Raw genomic sequence first — 15,578 nt, 5'->3', positions numbered from 1 at the left:
TTCCCAGAGGATCCTAGGATAAATCCCATCGGGCCCAGGGGACTTATCTATCTTCACCCTCTGTAGGATTTCTAATACCTCTTCCTTGTGAAACCTATCTGAACAGAATGATTAAAATAACTCTGCATGGAAAACTGGTGATCTGTGTTGTTAGGGTTTTGTGTTGTGTAAATTCAAGTTAACAGGATAACACAGGGTAGTTAAAGATAAATTATTTCCACTGGTTAGGAATTCAAGAACTAAGGATATGGAACTGGACCAGACCATTCAAGACAGATGTTAGGGATAACTTCTATGCAAAAGCAATGGTAGATGTGTAGCACTCACTTCCACAAATGGCAGTGGATGTTGAATCAGCTGTTAATTTTAAATCTGAGTTAGGCAAACTTGTGTTAAGCAAATGTATTGAAGGATATGTGGCAAAGACTGGTATATGGAATTATGCCAGAGATCAGCCATGATTTCACTGAATGATGGGACAGGTTCCTGTCCTGTTACTCCTGTTACTATGCCCCTAATTAAAATATCGACTGGAAAAGTTTGTGCCTGGACTTTGTTTAACCTATGTTTACCTTTTAGTGTTTAACATTGATGAATGTTGGAACAATATAGTTGCTGCGGATGTGCCATTAATTGTTGATCATCTTTCTTAGGTATCAAGTGATGGAGCAGCGAACTGGTTCAGTCAGCATACTCACTTGCCAGAACATACCTATGATTCGCTAGAAATTGACAGCAGAACCCGAGATGATATTTTTGCGGAGTTGCGGGCTTGGCGGAACGAACACAACAGGTAGGTAGTATTCTGCAAAAGAACGCATTTCAGAATTACCTAGATCATTAAATAATAAACAGAGGAAAAGGAAATGTTGGGATTTTTTAAATTACTAAACTGTGTTTAGAAGGATTAGCACAATAAAATGTCCCAAATGCTTGACAAGAGCAGTTGTACAGGATCAACACAAGTGTGGAGCTGGAGGAACGCAGCAGGCCAAGCAGCATCAGAGGAGCAGGAAAGTTGACGTTTCAGGCCGGGACCCTTTTTTTTCTTGAAGAAGGGTCCTGACCTAAAATGTCAACTTTCCTGCTCCCCTGATGCTGCCTGGCCTGCTGTGTTCCGCCAGCTCCACTCTGTGTTGTCCGTCATGCCAGCATCTGCAGTTCTTTCTATCTCCTAGTTGTACAGGATGTTGGTTAGGCCACTTTTGGAGTAATTTATATACAGTTCTAGTCACCCTGCTATAGAAAGGATATTACTAAATTGGAGAGGGTGCAGAAAAGATTTACAAGGATGTTACTGGGAATGGAGGGTCTGAGTTATAAGGAAGGGTGGATAGACTAGGACCTTGCTCATGGGAGCATAAGACATTGAGGTATGACCTTAGACGTTTATAAAATCATGAGGAGCACAGATGACGTGAATAGCAAAGGCCTTTTCCCTAAAGTTTGGGAGTTCAAAACTAGGGGCCTTATAATGCAAGGTCAGAGGAGAAAGATTTTTAAAAGGGACCTGAACATTTTCACATAGAGGGTGGTTTGTATGTGAAATGAACTGCCAGAGAAAGTCGTAAATGCAAGTACAGTTATAGTTTTGTTCTGATATTGTGTCTAGTAGCTCAGGGACAAATTCTGCTGGTTCATATGCCCACAAAGCACCTTGATATAGTTTACCACATTTAAGGAGCTGTACAAATATAATTTGTTATTGTTACTTGTGCATGTTTGTGTGTGAAAGAAGATATCCATGTACTTGCGCGTTTACGAAGACAGGATTAGGCTAGTCAGTGACGTGTGCTGTGATTGAATAACCTAAAACAGGTAGCATAAAACTACTTTGCTAATGAGTGTGGATTTAAGACATTCAAGATGCCTGGTGAGAATAAAATTATTTCTTACCTGTAGCCATATCTGCAGGATTTATCTGAAATAGTAGAATTCAAAGAATTTTGTATTTGCCTCCAGCCTTGAAATAAAATCAATACCTAAGAGATAAGCAATGACATTTTATGTAACTCCTCCTAAAGGCGCTTTGAAGCCATTTTGAAGGAACAAGAACCACAAGTGTTGAAGATTGATCACAATGATAATGATATCCTGAGCATTAGTTCGGGTGACGAGGAGAAGAAGGATAACTGCTCTGATGAATGGATTGGCTGTGTTTCACCAGAAACTCCTAGCTTGTCGCCTTTAGTCACTTCATTCCCAAGTAGGTTGGATTCATTGATTTTAAAAATGCAATTTAGTTTCTGCTTTTTTTCACAGCTGAATGCTGTTTAGAAACTATTCCAACATGTTTTGACTTGCAGGTGAGGTCTTAAACTTATCTTGCAATTTCATTTGGTTGTTTATAGATCACAACAAAATGTAGCTTTGAATCCATGATTCACACAGAACAAAAGAAGACTGTTTAGGCTGGTATGCCATCACATTACTCACCTTTCAAATATTTGTCCAGTTCTCTGTTGCAAGTTTTATGTTGAGTCTGCTTTCTGCACATTCCAGATCATCGTAACTCGCTGCATAACTTTTTATTTCACTCATGCTGCCTCAGGTCGTGTGCATGACTGTTTCCTTTTATTCTTTTATTGGATGTGGATATCACTTACAGGGCCTTTGTTGGCTTTGAACAGACTGACTTGCTAAAGCCATTTTCAGAGGGCTGTAAGAGTCTGCTTCTACCTATGGTAATTGGGAGAATCTGATGAGCAAGACACCATTGTGGCATGGTGCATAGGTAATGAGTGAGTTTGGGAAGGAGTGCATAAGAAAACTCACTCGGAACTCATGAAGAGAAATCCAGGTAGGAGTGAATGTTTGTGGATTTGGTGCCAATCAAACAGACTACTTTGTCCTGAATGGTGTCGCGTTTCTTGCATGTTGTTGTAACTGCATTTACCCAGTCAAGTGGGTTTCATTTAACTCCTGTTTTGTGTCTTGAAGATGGTGGGCAAGCTTTGGGAAGTCAGAAGGTGAAATACCTGCTGCCCTATTCCTAGCCTTTAACTCGCTGTTGTATCCATTGTATTTATACTGTGAGTCCAGTTGAGTTTTCAGTTTTCACTAACAACAGATGTTGTTAGTGGGGAATTCACTGATGGTAACACTATTGAATGTCAAAGGGCTGTGGTGGATTGTCTCTTATTGGTGACGGCCATTGCCTGGCATTTGTATGGCATGAATATCACTTGCCACTTGTCAGCCCAAACCTGTATATTGTCCAGATTTTGTTGCATCTGTACCTGAGAAGTCGCGAGTGATGCTAAACATTGTCTAATCATCAGCAAACACCCCACTTCTGACCTTATGCTGGAGGAAGGATCATTAGTGAAGCAGCTGAAGATGTTCAGGCCTGGGAACTTCTGCAGAGAAGTTTCAGAGCTGAGATGATTGACTCTGCAGCAACCATGGCCATCTTCCTCTGTGCCAAGCATGATTCCAACCATTGGAGAGCTCCTTACCCCAAATTTCCAATGACTCCAGTTTTGCTAGGGCTCCTTGATGCCACACTTGGTCAGATGCAGCCTTGATATCAAGGCCATAACATTCTTACATCACTTCTGGTATCCAGGTCTTTTCTTTGTATTTGAAATAAGATTGTAATGAGTTCAGGAACTGAGTCGTCCTGGTGGAACCCAAACTCGGCAGAAGTGAGTAGATTATTGCTGAGCAGGAGATGCTTGGCAGCACTGTTAATGATACCTTCCACCAGTTTACTGATTGAGAGTGGATTAGATTGATGGGACAGTAATAGGTAGGTGCCAATGCTGTAGCTGTAAGGGAACAGCTTGGCTTGGGGTCTAGCAAGTTCTGGAGCACAGGTCTTCGGTACTATTGCCACAATATTTTCAAGACCCATAGCCTTCGCAGTATATAGTGCCTCCAAATGTTTCTTGATATCATGCGGCGTGCATGCTGACGACTGGCATCTATAATGCTAGGGGTGACTGGAAGAAGCTGAGATTGCTCACCCACTTGGCACTTCTGGCCGAAGATACTTGTGAATGCTTCATCTTTATCTTTTGTACTGATATGCTGTGCTCTCCCATCATTGAGGATGGAGATATTTGTGGAGCTTCTCCACACCTGACCTGATGGCACTATTTGGACCTAGTCTCTCCCTCTCTCAGGGAACCCCACTGACCAGGTCTCAAAGTGCACCAGAGCTAATGCCTATCTCCAGCTACAACACAGCTGACTAAAATTCAGCAGCATTCCTCCTCCCCTGAAATTACAGACAAAACTGCAGATGCACATGAAAGATTGTGATCCATAGCAAACTGAACTACATGGGATATATCAAAGTCCATCTGAACCAGAACAACCCTCTGCTGCCTAGCCCAGGCAAAACCCAGCCACACTCTGCTCCACCACACTGTCACAGCCACAATCCGCCAGAGCCTTGACTGCATTGGTTATCTTCACAGAGAGAAGGGGGCAGAAACACCAATAGCTCAGCCATGACTAACACCCAATCAGCTGAGTGAGCAGGGCCCAGCCCCTCTGAGCGATGGCCCAAAGAAGCAGCAACAACCAGGAAGAAGAAGCATTGCAAGCTCCCAAAATAACACCACCAAGCAGCAGCCAGAAACAAGTGACAGTCCCAGCATCCACTAGAAAAGACGAGCTACTCGCCCTCCACCCAACCAATATCTACCAAGTGCACACCCCAAGCAGCAGGAGGTACTGCAAATATGACTTTATTTTTCCTTTTATATTTTAAATTTTATTTTACGTTATTTGATTTGTTGATGTAGAATTACGTATTTAAAGTACTTTGTTTCAACTTGGATATTACATGTACAACGTTTTAACTCCATTTTTGTTGCAGAATGCTTTATGGAGCCTGAATCCAGTTTTAACAGATTCTTAATGGAATTGATGCTTCAAAAAGTCTTCATGTAAAGTCACAATTTTCGGGAACACAACCCTGACTTTAAGTATTTTCTTGTTGCATGTTGGACTGTCCTGAGAACCCTGCAGCACAGGAGGTCCCCATTCTGTCCAACATGTCTTGCTGACATCGGAACATATAAACCAGGAGCAGAAGTTTAACCTGCTCTGCCATTCTATAAGATCATGGCTGATCTGATTGTAACCTCAAACTCACATTCCAACCTACTCTTGATAACTTTTCACCCTCATGTTTAGCAAGAATTCATCTATCTCTGCCTTAAAATTTAAATTCAAATTAGGTTTATTCGAATTAGGTTTTATTGTCGTGTGTACTCAAGTACAAGGATATGGGAGTATATTGAGAAGTGTATGAAGTTGCCATTTTCTGGAGCCATCTTAAGTACGAAGGTACCTAGGTACAAAATCTTAGATATAAACTAGAGAAATAAAGAAATAAAATTAAAAGTTAAGGTTAGGATTAAGCCCTAAAAATAGTCAATGACGCTACTTCCAATCTTGTTACGGGAAGAGTTCCAAAGACTCAGAATAAATGAGCTTTTAAAAGAGTGATCATTTTAGTTCACACTCCCTGCTTTCTCCCTATATACTTTAAAACCTTTCTTAAGGCACTTGGATAGGAAAGGTTTAAGAGGGACATGGGCTTAATGCAGGAAACCTGGTCGACATGGACAAGTTAGGCCGAAGGGCCTGTTTGCATGCTGCATGACCCAATCGCTGTATCACTCTGTTAACAGTTGCAAGGCAAATCCAGTCATCTGTTTTGTGTGATACAGATGAGTCATATTTGTGTCTTTTTAATCACCGGAGGTCAGTTTTCACTCTGGGTGTGACCAAGTTGGCTGAGGTGCAATGCAGGGTGACATCCCCAATGCAAATTCCACGTGGAGTGAAGGGTGGGGAGGGGAGAATTCCCAAACAAAATCTCAGATGTGGCTTGGATCATTTTAACTGTTTTGCCTTATTTGAATGCTGTGTTGTTTACTTGGCCAGAGGTTGGGAAGGGAGTTTGTGGGCACTGACAACCAACATAGGAAATGGAGTATGCCACTGAGTCCCTTGTGCCTGTCCCATTACAGTTCATTTAGATTATGGCAGAAGTGTAACCTGGCTTCATCTGCCTTCCTTTGTTCGATAACCCTTTGCCAAATAAAAGTCTATCAACCTTCATTTCAAAGTGTTCAACTGATCCTCTCTGTCTCAACGACTTTTTAGGAGAGAGAGTTTTGGACTTTGCATTATCCTTTGTGAAAGGAAGTAATTCTTGACATCACCAGGGAAAGGCCAGCCTCTATTTTTAACATTATGCCCCTTTGTTCTGGATTCCCTCACCAGAGGAAAACCTTTCTCTTCAACTAATCCATCAACTCCCATTAATCAAATTAAACACTTAATTAGATTAGGCTTTAATCTTCCATAGGGAATATCAGCTTACTATATGCAGTCTGTACTCATGTAATTCCTTAAAGACCTAATATCATTCTGGTGAATGTGATCAGTGATTTCTCTTCCAGATTTTCCTTCCAATGTAGAAAGCTTGCTGGTTACAGACTTTAATCGAACATTGTCACCCGTTCCTCCCTCCCCACAAGAAGTGTCTGCAAGATCACAGAAAGTACTTGATTTTAGGGTTAGGCATTTAAGAAGGTCTGTCCAAGCTGAAAGCGAATCATTGCAAGAAGGCGATGAGGACTCTGCTGTGTTTGAAGATAAAGAAGCTGCGTATTCACATGATGTTAAATCAAGAAGTAAGCTTGATGACAGGCTGTCTATGTACACTGCAATCGAGAGCCTAAGACCAGGTTCTGGACCAGCTACAGTCGGATTAAGAAGTGTAAAGTATGAACTCTCTACAACAATACAACTTCTATTTACATATTTGTAACATCTAACTAAATATCATTCTATTATTAATGTCATTTATACGGTTGACACAAGTTAGGATAACTGTGTTTGCTTACAGTAAGGCAAATTTGTTTTTGTATTTCTTTCATGAGATGCGAGCACTACTGTCAAGGCCAACATTGAGTTTCTCATCCCTAATTGCCCTTGACTGATGGTGAGCCCTGAAGAACAAAAGCAAAAAGAATAGAATCTCATGGTATGGAAGGTTATCCTTCGGCCCCTCAAACTAATGTTGACTTTCTGAGAGGGTTACCCAATTAATCCATCTCCTCTGCTCTTTCCCACAGCCTTGCAAAATTATTCTTTCCAAAATTATAAGTACACTCCAATCAATATAAGCACTCCAAAAGAACTGGTGCTATTAATTCCTTTTTGATCAATAATGACAAAATACTTGATAATAAGGCTGAAAATTTGATTAAAAACAGATTGAAAAATACAGTTAATATGCATGCATCCTATCACAATGATTGCATAAACGTGCTCTAACAAGTAATGAGCCAATTAAATTCTATAAATGCAATTTTTGTTACTCCGGTTGTAGAGTGAATAATATTTATTTAAACTTAAAAGGCCACTTTGTTCATGGAAATGTGGTCACAAAGTTAATATTGGAGAAGGCCAGTCTCTGAAAAAGGCAGCATAGTGATCATGATTTCTGAGTGCAAATGATCACTTCATCTCTTGTCTAAAGATGTTTGCACAGTTAGATTGTGCTTCAAGATGATATTTATAATTGCCTTCATTCTCCCTTTTGGACTATTGTAAGTAGTTTTGGGCCCTGTATCTAGGGAGGGATGTGCTGGCCTTGGAGTGGGTCCAGAAGAGGTGTACAAAAATGATTCTGTGGATGAAAGGCTTTGAGGAAAAGTTGAGGACTCTGGCTCAGTATTCAATAGAGTTTTGAAGGATGAAGGGGGATCTCATTGAAACTTACAGAATACTGACAGGCCTGGAAAGAGTATATATGGAGGAGCTGTTTCCAATAGGAGAGACTAGGAACCGAGGGTACAGCCTCAGAATGAAGGGATGGCCCTTTAGAACTGAAATGAGGAGGAATTTCTTCACCCAGAACATGATGAATCTGTGGAATTCATTGCCACAGAAGGTTGTGGAGGCCAAGTTATTGAATTTATTTATGACAGAGATGGGTTCTTGATTGGTAAGGGGATTAAGGGTTACAGGAGAAGGCAAAAAAATGGGGTTGATCAACTGGCCATGATCTGATGATGGAGCAGATTTGATGGGCTAAATGGTCTGATTCTGCTCCTATATTACCGATGTCTCATGATCCGTTATTCCAAACTCATTGTCATGACAACCAACATTGTCAACATGAAATTGGTGAGTGACTGATATGTATGCTCATGTATAGTGGCACAGTATCACAGTGGGTTATTTTGTGGGGACAATCCAAAGAACAGGACTTCAAGTTCTGCCTTGGATAATTGAGCCATAATGTGAAGGTGCTGGTGTTGAACTGGGGTGGATAAAGTCAGAAGTCACATGACACCAGGTTATAGTCCTACAGGTTTATTTGAAATCACAACCTTTTGGAGCAGAGTCCCTTCATCGGGTGCATGCCACCTGATGAAGGGACTATGCTCCAAAAGCTTCTGATTGCAAATAAATCCGTTGGACTACAATCTGGTGTCGTGTGACTTCTAACTTTGGATATTTGAGTATTTGAATTCAGTTTTTAAAAAGTCTAGAAATATAAAAACTGGTCTTTGTAAAAGTGGCCACAAAGCTGTTGAATTATAAAATACCATCAGCTTCATTTAACATGTACTAGGGAATGAGTCAGTAAGAGAGAAGGGAGGTTGAAATAACAAATGAGTGTGTGCAGCAAAACACATTGAATGGTCCAAGTTTCTTGTGGCACTGAAACTGTGTTGTCATTCATAGGTGTAAAGTAGACATACATTGGAGACACTCACCAACTGTAACAACAAAAACAGTAGAGCATAACCAAAGAAAGAAAACTTGCCATTCTTACCCAGTCTGAGTGTATGTAACTCCAGTTCCACACCAACATGGTTGACAGCTGCCTTCTGAAACATTCTTTAGCATGATATTCAGTCACCCCAGAACAACTACAATTGAGCAATTAATATCAACTTTGCTGACACTCATTCCCCAACACCCTGAGAATGAATTTTAAAATATGTAGTAACCTAAATACTAATTGACCCAAATAATCTTTCACCATTTTGCATTTTATTGCAAATGTACATTTTCTCCAGTCATGTCCATATTATCACCACAAGTGTACCCTAGGGCTTTACTGCCACTATCATAGTTTGCTTGCTGCCAGTTAGCAGAATGGTCTGTAGGCAAACTAGGGACACTAAACTTTATCACTTTAGTTCCACGGCTACAGCTAACCACTACAGCACCCTGTTTTGTCTGCACTACTGGGTCCATTTCACTCCTTGCTGCATCTTTGCATTGCTAGACTTCCAGCAAACTTTCTAGTGACACATTCAGCGGAATGAAGGTTCAGCATCTTGTTTGGCATGTGGGAATACTATCATCTCCATGTTCCTGCCCCGAGTCATGTATCACTGTGACATGGAAACGTTTGAATTTCTGTAATTGTGGCTTGATCAAAATTCTGCAATTCCTTTCTTCACAGCACTTTGAGTGTATTTGCACCACATGGACAGCTGTATTTCAAGAAACTACCTTTTCAAGGGCATTTAGGGATGGGCAATAAGTGCTAGCTTTGCAAGCAACAGTCCCATCCCAAATTATAATGGAAATTAAGTATGTGTTTTCATAACATCAGAAGGCTTAAATTTCAACTGTATCTGTTAATTGCTACCTTGCTAAAAGTTGGCAATGAACTGATGTATCAGATTTTCCTGCTTGGTTGAATGAACTACATTTTGTGAATACATTTTCACTGACAGGTCAAGTGTTGACAGAAGGTCTCAAAAAATTGACAGTCATCAGCCAATAATTCGTTCATCTACAAAAACACCTGAGAGGCCTCTCTCCCTGAACTCTGTACGTCCCCTGACTGCTAAGGCTGCGCTTCAGCGTTTGCCAAATAGACCATTGCTTCTGCCCAGCAGAGGAAACAAGACAACAAGCTGATGGCTACAGGTATAAACAGTTTGTTCCATGCACCTGAAAGAGCACTGAAATGCTTAGGTCATTTTTAAGTGAGCACATCAATCTTTTGTGTAGAATACTTAATGCAAAATATTATGCCCTAAAGCTTTACAGCCCTGATATAAAAATTGAATTCCTTGATAATTCAGTCTCCTTCTCAACTTTCCTTGCGTTTCTTTCTCTGAATTCATTCCTCTCCAATCGTCCATAAACTACTGCCTCCTTTTGGACTCTCCTTCATAAGTACTCCTCTGTATTGACATTTTCCTCGGCTTTGATCACTGACGTTCAAGGCCTGACCCAAATTTAGTATCTCTCAATTGTCACCTTCCCAATTATCTCCAAACCCCAAGTCTTTTTGTGATCTCCTAGAGGGAAAAAAAATTTCTTTCTGCATTCACCACCTAAATTGTTTGCATTCAAATGTCATGAGGCTTATTCCTTTGACTTTCTAATCACTAAAACACCTCTGCAGATTCTCAACCAGTGCTAAACCTCCACTTTTGGTTCCTAAAAAGATGTCAGTCTTCCATCCAGAATGTTGTCTGCTGCATGTACCATTGTCTTCACTCCCTCAAGTCTGAGCTGTGTAAATTTGAGCCTATCTGGTGCAGCACTGGCTTAATCTTCTTTATGAGACCAGGTTGAACCGCATCAAGCTATGACACAGTATCCACAGTTCTTTTGGTTCTTAAGCTATGACAATTTACCAGGGCAATGTGGAAGCTCAAAAATTACTCTGACTTTTCTTCACCTAGACCACCAAACTAGGCATAGCCCTAAAACCTCATGTGCCTTGGATTTGTGTCTCATATCCCTCAGCTCCATTTGCCTCCCCGGCCACTGCCTCAGACTGAATAATACTGTTTGCACTCTCAACATTCTGCTCAACTCTGAGCTCAGATTCCAAGCCTAGATCCTTTATCAAAGAGATTGCTTATTTCTACCACTGTGATTTTACCTGTTTCCATTTCTGCCTCAGACAATCTGCTGTTGAGCCCTACTGTGTATTTGCCACCTCCAGACTTAATAATTAACTTGTTGTCCTGGGCTACCTTCTATCCTTCACTCTCTATTAACATAAATTCAACCAAAAACTCCCATTCATCTATCATTCCCACCGTCTGTCTTTCCTGATTTAATTAATTAAAATTCTCATTCTTGTTTCATGTTTCATGGCCCCTCCCTCTCTGTATCTGTCTATTTTTTTAAAGTCCTTTTATGCCCTCCCCAATTCCAAACTCTGTAGCTATTCACAGCTATGTCTCTGCCCCAGCATTATGATGATGCCCTCAGTTAATTGTCCTCTGTAATTCTCTTTCTAAACTCTTCTCTTTTCTTGCACTGTAAAGGCACTTTTCAATTCCAGTTCTTAGACCAATCTTTGAGTAAAGCCTAATATCTCTTTCCTAGGTTCAGAATCTGTTTTTATTGTCTTTACATGTTGGCAATTGTCTTGGGATTGTATGTATATTAAAGGGTACTATATAAATGAATGTTTATGATGTTATGTTGTACTTGATGACAGGTAAGCTATATTACAAACTGTAAAAGATGTCCTAGAAAGGTTTCCAAAGAATCATGCCTTGTACCATTTTGAAAATCACTTTAACCTGTTTATATTGTACAAAACAAAAGCACAAATATCCCTACAAAATGTAACAGTATAGAACAGTGCCTGGAACTGACTGAAACTCCTTCTGAAATGTCATGGAGACAAGTGTTGGTTTGTTTATTTCACAAAGTATTTTGTTCCAATGCAAAATCAGAGTTAAGAATAGTTAAAAGCAGAAGACGGTACATCTGGAATTGTGGAAAGGACACAGCAATAAAAAAAGAACCTGACACCAGGACAGTCGGAATCTATGTAGAAAACAGATGACCTTCAGTTTCAACTGCTGAATCTTTTGTCCAAAGTTCCCTTTATTTTCTTCCAAAGAAACATATGTCCAAACTATAGACTGTCCCTTCAGCAGATGTTAGTTGACCTGCTGTGTCTTTGCTTTTGATGGTAAGACCAGAATAGGAGCTCAAAGTGAGAGCTGAAGAGATCCTGCAGATGATCTGTCTTATGCACTCAATTAATTACCCAACCACAGATTCCTTACATTCTCTACTTAATCCAGAACCTGCACAGTCCATGCTACATGTTCATTCTGCTGACAGACCACACACCCTCCAATTTGATGTTAAAAATTGAGATCAAAGATGTCTGTGCAGCATCACTTCAAAGCTGGAGTTTATGCCTGTGTTCCAGTTTGTGGCAATCACAAAACATATTGTCTGAATTGAAATTTTATTAGTTTCTTTGATTTGAAAATAATTCATGAGGTCTCAGGAAAACAAAGCCATCAGGATGTAGTGTCACAAGCCGAATTTTTCAAGCATCGTATAGTTTCAGAGCTTTCGCATTTGTCTATATCTCAGATTAATATACAGACATTAACAATTAAGATAATGTACCTGTTTTGTTGGTACTTGTGAGGCTAATTGCCGCCAGCATATTTCCAGAAAATCAAATGACTCACCCCGTGACTTGGGAAATCAAATGCTGTACAATCATATATGGATCCGGGATGTAATAATTGTTCCAGTATTCCATTCTGCTCAACCAGAAGTGATTACAAAAAATATCTTTTTGCATCTTTTACAATAAAGGAAACAGCAAATAACCATTTTGAACAGAAATTGGATTTGCAGGGAGCTTAATTTATCAGAGTTTAAGATAAATTGCACTTGCCTGTTCACCCATCAGTCATGGCTTCATTTAAAATTATCATCCTTGTTTTAATCCTCCCATGTCCTCATTCCTGTCTATGTCTGTAACCTTTACCAACTCTCCAAAATATCTATTCTCCTACATTTCTGGTCTCTTGTGAATCTCTGATTTCCATAACCTCATCATCAGATATGACATCATCTGCTTAGGCCTTCGAGTCTGAAATATCTTCTCTAAATATTCCTGTGCCTCTACTCCTCCTTTGAAACAATCCGTCAAACTTGTGACTCAGGTTTCTGATTTTATGTTATCTAAGTGGTTCAATGACATTTTTTTGACATGTTAAATATCTGGGGGGATAATTACTATGTTAAAGATGCTACCTAAATGCAAGTTGTTCTTAACATTTCTTCACCATGTTGTTAAAGTACATGCTCTGCATGATAAGCGATGGTGACTTCTATTTTGTAGAGCTTACTACAACCTCTCTGTTTTAGATGTTAATGTGGAGTGATGCTGCTTTTGTTTACTTTGTAGCAATTCTGGAAAATCAGGTCCAATTTGTGCTCCGTTGTAACTGAAATCCTTCTCATTGTAACACTTGAGCATGGGGAAAGAGGAATCATTTCTACTAAACTTGTCTTGCTAATTTCAACTCTGGTTGTGGAGAGGAAAAGGATGGGTAAGCCAATCACACAATTGCCTGTGTTATTGTACACCCACACAGCGTTAATATATAATACTGTTTAAATGGTTAGCTGTCGTAGGTCTTTACAAACCAACAAATGTACAGTCACATTACTGGACTTGCTGCATATGCTTCCTAACCCTACTGTACTTTCTGAGGAAGATTTAATGGTGAACATTTTAAAATGCTGCCATTTTAAGTGTTATTCAGTTATGACAAAAATCAGATTGAAATAACTACAGTGACTTGAAAGCAGACCGGTTACACAATTGATTGCACATTCTCTGTGAATGTTTCTTGTGGTTTTCTTAAGTAATTACATCAGAATAATATAAGTTAAAATTAACCTCTAGTATCACTCATCCCAAGAAACACGCACATATAAACATGTCTACGTGTGTAAAACTTATTCACATGTATACTTGCAGTCTATGCATGCCTACATATTTGCATATTTGCACAAAATATTCATTTGCAAATAAGTACATGCTTTCATTCCCCATCCTAAGATTCCAACCAACAAACACAAGTTTAAATATTCATACATGCACAAACATTTGAAAATATATACACATACATAGACCAAAGCACATATGATGATTTGCTTTCATTTCGTGAGATGGTGGCCGTATGAAGTTCCCACGCACAACAACAGTGTGGCTGGGTGCATGCTACATCCTCTATTAAGGTTGTGCTTCACTTTGAAGTGTGAATTATATTAATTTCTAATGCCCAAGAAGAGCTGTAAAATTGTTAATGTGAATTAACAAGCAGCCTGTGATATTCAAGTGTAAAGTAGCTTTGTTTGTAGCATGCTGCTGACCGATAGTTCATGAAAATTGAAGAGAATGGTGAAAACAAAATATAATAAATGCCCTTTGAAGATAGTGACTGTCGTAATTTCCCTTTTAATATTTAACTATCTATATGTTGTCCTTTTAGTGCTATTGACAGCTAATTATTTCATCTGGAATTTTACAGAAGATTATCGTTACTCCTCTCTACAAGTGTTCACGAACCAATTTTGTAATAATTAGTAATTTTAAAGCAAATAATTATATCCACAGTGCACAACATTGTAGCAATGGATTCCTCTCACTCTTTCATGGTCATGTTTTCCCCGTACATGTATGGATTAAACCTTTCTCCAGTTTTAAAATTTGATTTAAGAGCCTTTTAATTGGGAATGGCTGTCTTCATGTCACAACTGCACGTTGTACAACAGTGTATAACCATTGTCTTTTTCTTGCACACCGAATCATTTCACTGGTCCATGCACATTATAATTACCCAGAACAACCAGCTTCCCAGAAGCCCGATGCAAAGCTTTACTCTGCTGCCAACTGCGCCCTCTCCTGTTCACTCCAGTGTTTCCGATAAGATCAGTTTCAACAAGGGGTCCCAGCAGATTTCAGTACAAGGTATGGGACCCAAAACATTTTCATGGGCTCACCAAGCAAAATCTGGACACGAGTTCAGGAAAGCTACTATGTAAAACATTTGGTTAAGAACACCTTTCACAAACTTCCAGTAACCAGTGTACAAATGGGCTCATTCTTTCAACATCAGAGAATCTGAAAACATTGTATGTTATTTCTGTGAATAACTAGATGTACATATGGATTACTGCTGTGTATGTAATGTAATTTATGCCTATCTATGCTACATGTCATGTCACAAAACACGAAAGGGAACTTGATGGAGAATTGTGTTATAGCTCTATTTATTTTTTACTGCAAATCGTTGGATTGTCAGTGATTTAAAATGATCATTTCATCATATTTAAATAAAAACAATTGAATTATTTTATTTTGTCTTGCAGTGCATTTAAACGTAATTTAGGCTATACAGTGAACTGTTATTTCATTGGCTGGCCTTCTCTGCAGAACACAACCCCGACTACCTATACCCCCACTGCCTATATTTTTCTCCTGTTTCATTCTTAAAGGTGTTGGAATTCACGCCACCAGTGCTAACTTCCATCCAATATGTTGCCTAGGTAGCAGTTTCTATGGATGAGCCAGCTGTCTGAGTAACACTCTCCCTCATAGTTAAAAGATCGAGGGTTCAAGTCCCTCTACGAAGGATTGAGCATAAAAATCAAGACTAGCTTTTAGTGCAGCATGTAGGAAGTGCTGAACCATTAGAGTTGCTAACTGTTAGATAAGACATTAAGGTGAAGCCTGGTCTGCCGCTTCGGTAGAAAGTAAATAGTGCCATGAGATATTTTAAGAA

General features: G+C 39.5%; 1 protein-coding gene across 3 annotated transcripts in view; it reads left to right on the top strand.

Moving 5' to 3' along the window:
* Positions 1-15,147, top strand: part of lrrc56 (leucine rich repeat containing 56) — a 128,262-nt gene extending 113,115 nt beyond the window's left edge. For all 3 annotated transcript variants that reach the window (XM_048545323.2, XM_048545325.2, XM_048545324.2), the window contains 5 exons: positions 654-793; positions 2,025-2,206; positions 6,426-6,750; positions 9,732-9,927; positions 13,193-15,147. In XM_048545323.2, the coding sequence (XP_048401280.2) occupies positions 654-793; positions 2,025-2,206; positions 6,426-6,750; positions 9,732-9,918 (834 nt within the window). In that variant the 3' untranslated portion in view covers positions 9,919-9,927; positions 13,193-15,147. The remainder of the gene's footprint in view (positions 1-653; positions 794-2,024; positions 2,207-6,425; positions 6,751-9,731; positions 9,928-13,192) is intronic.
* The last annotated feature ends 431 nt before the right edge of the window (positions 15,148-15,578 follow it).

The sequence above is a fragment of the Stegostoma tigrinum genome, chromosome 17 (genome assembly GCF_030684315.1).
Source record: "Stegostoma tigrinum isolate sSteTig4 chromosome 17, sSteTig4.hap1, whole genome shotgun sequence".
Taxonomy (NCBI): Eukaryota; Metazoa; Chordata; class Chondrichthyes; order Orectolobiformes; family Stegostomatidae; genus Stegostoma; species Stegostoma tigrinum.
This window is presented reverse-complemented; position numbering and strand designations above follow the sequence as displayed.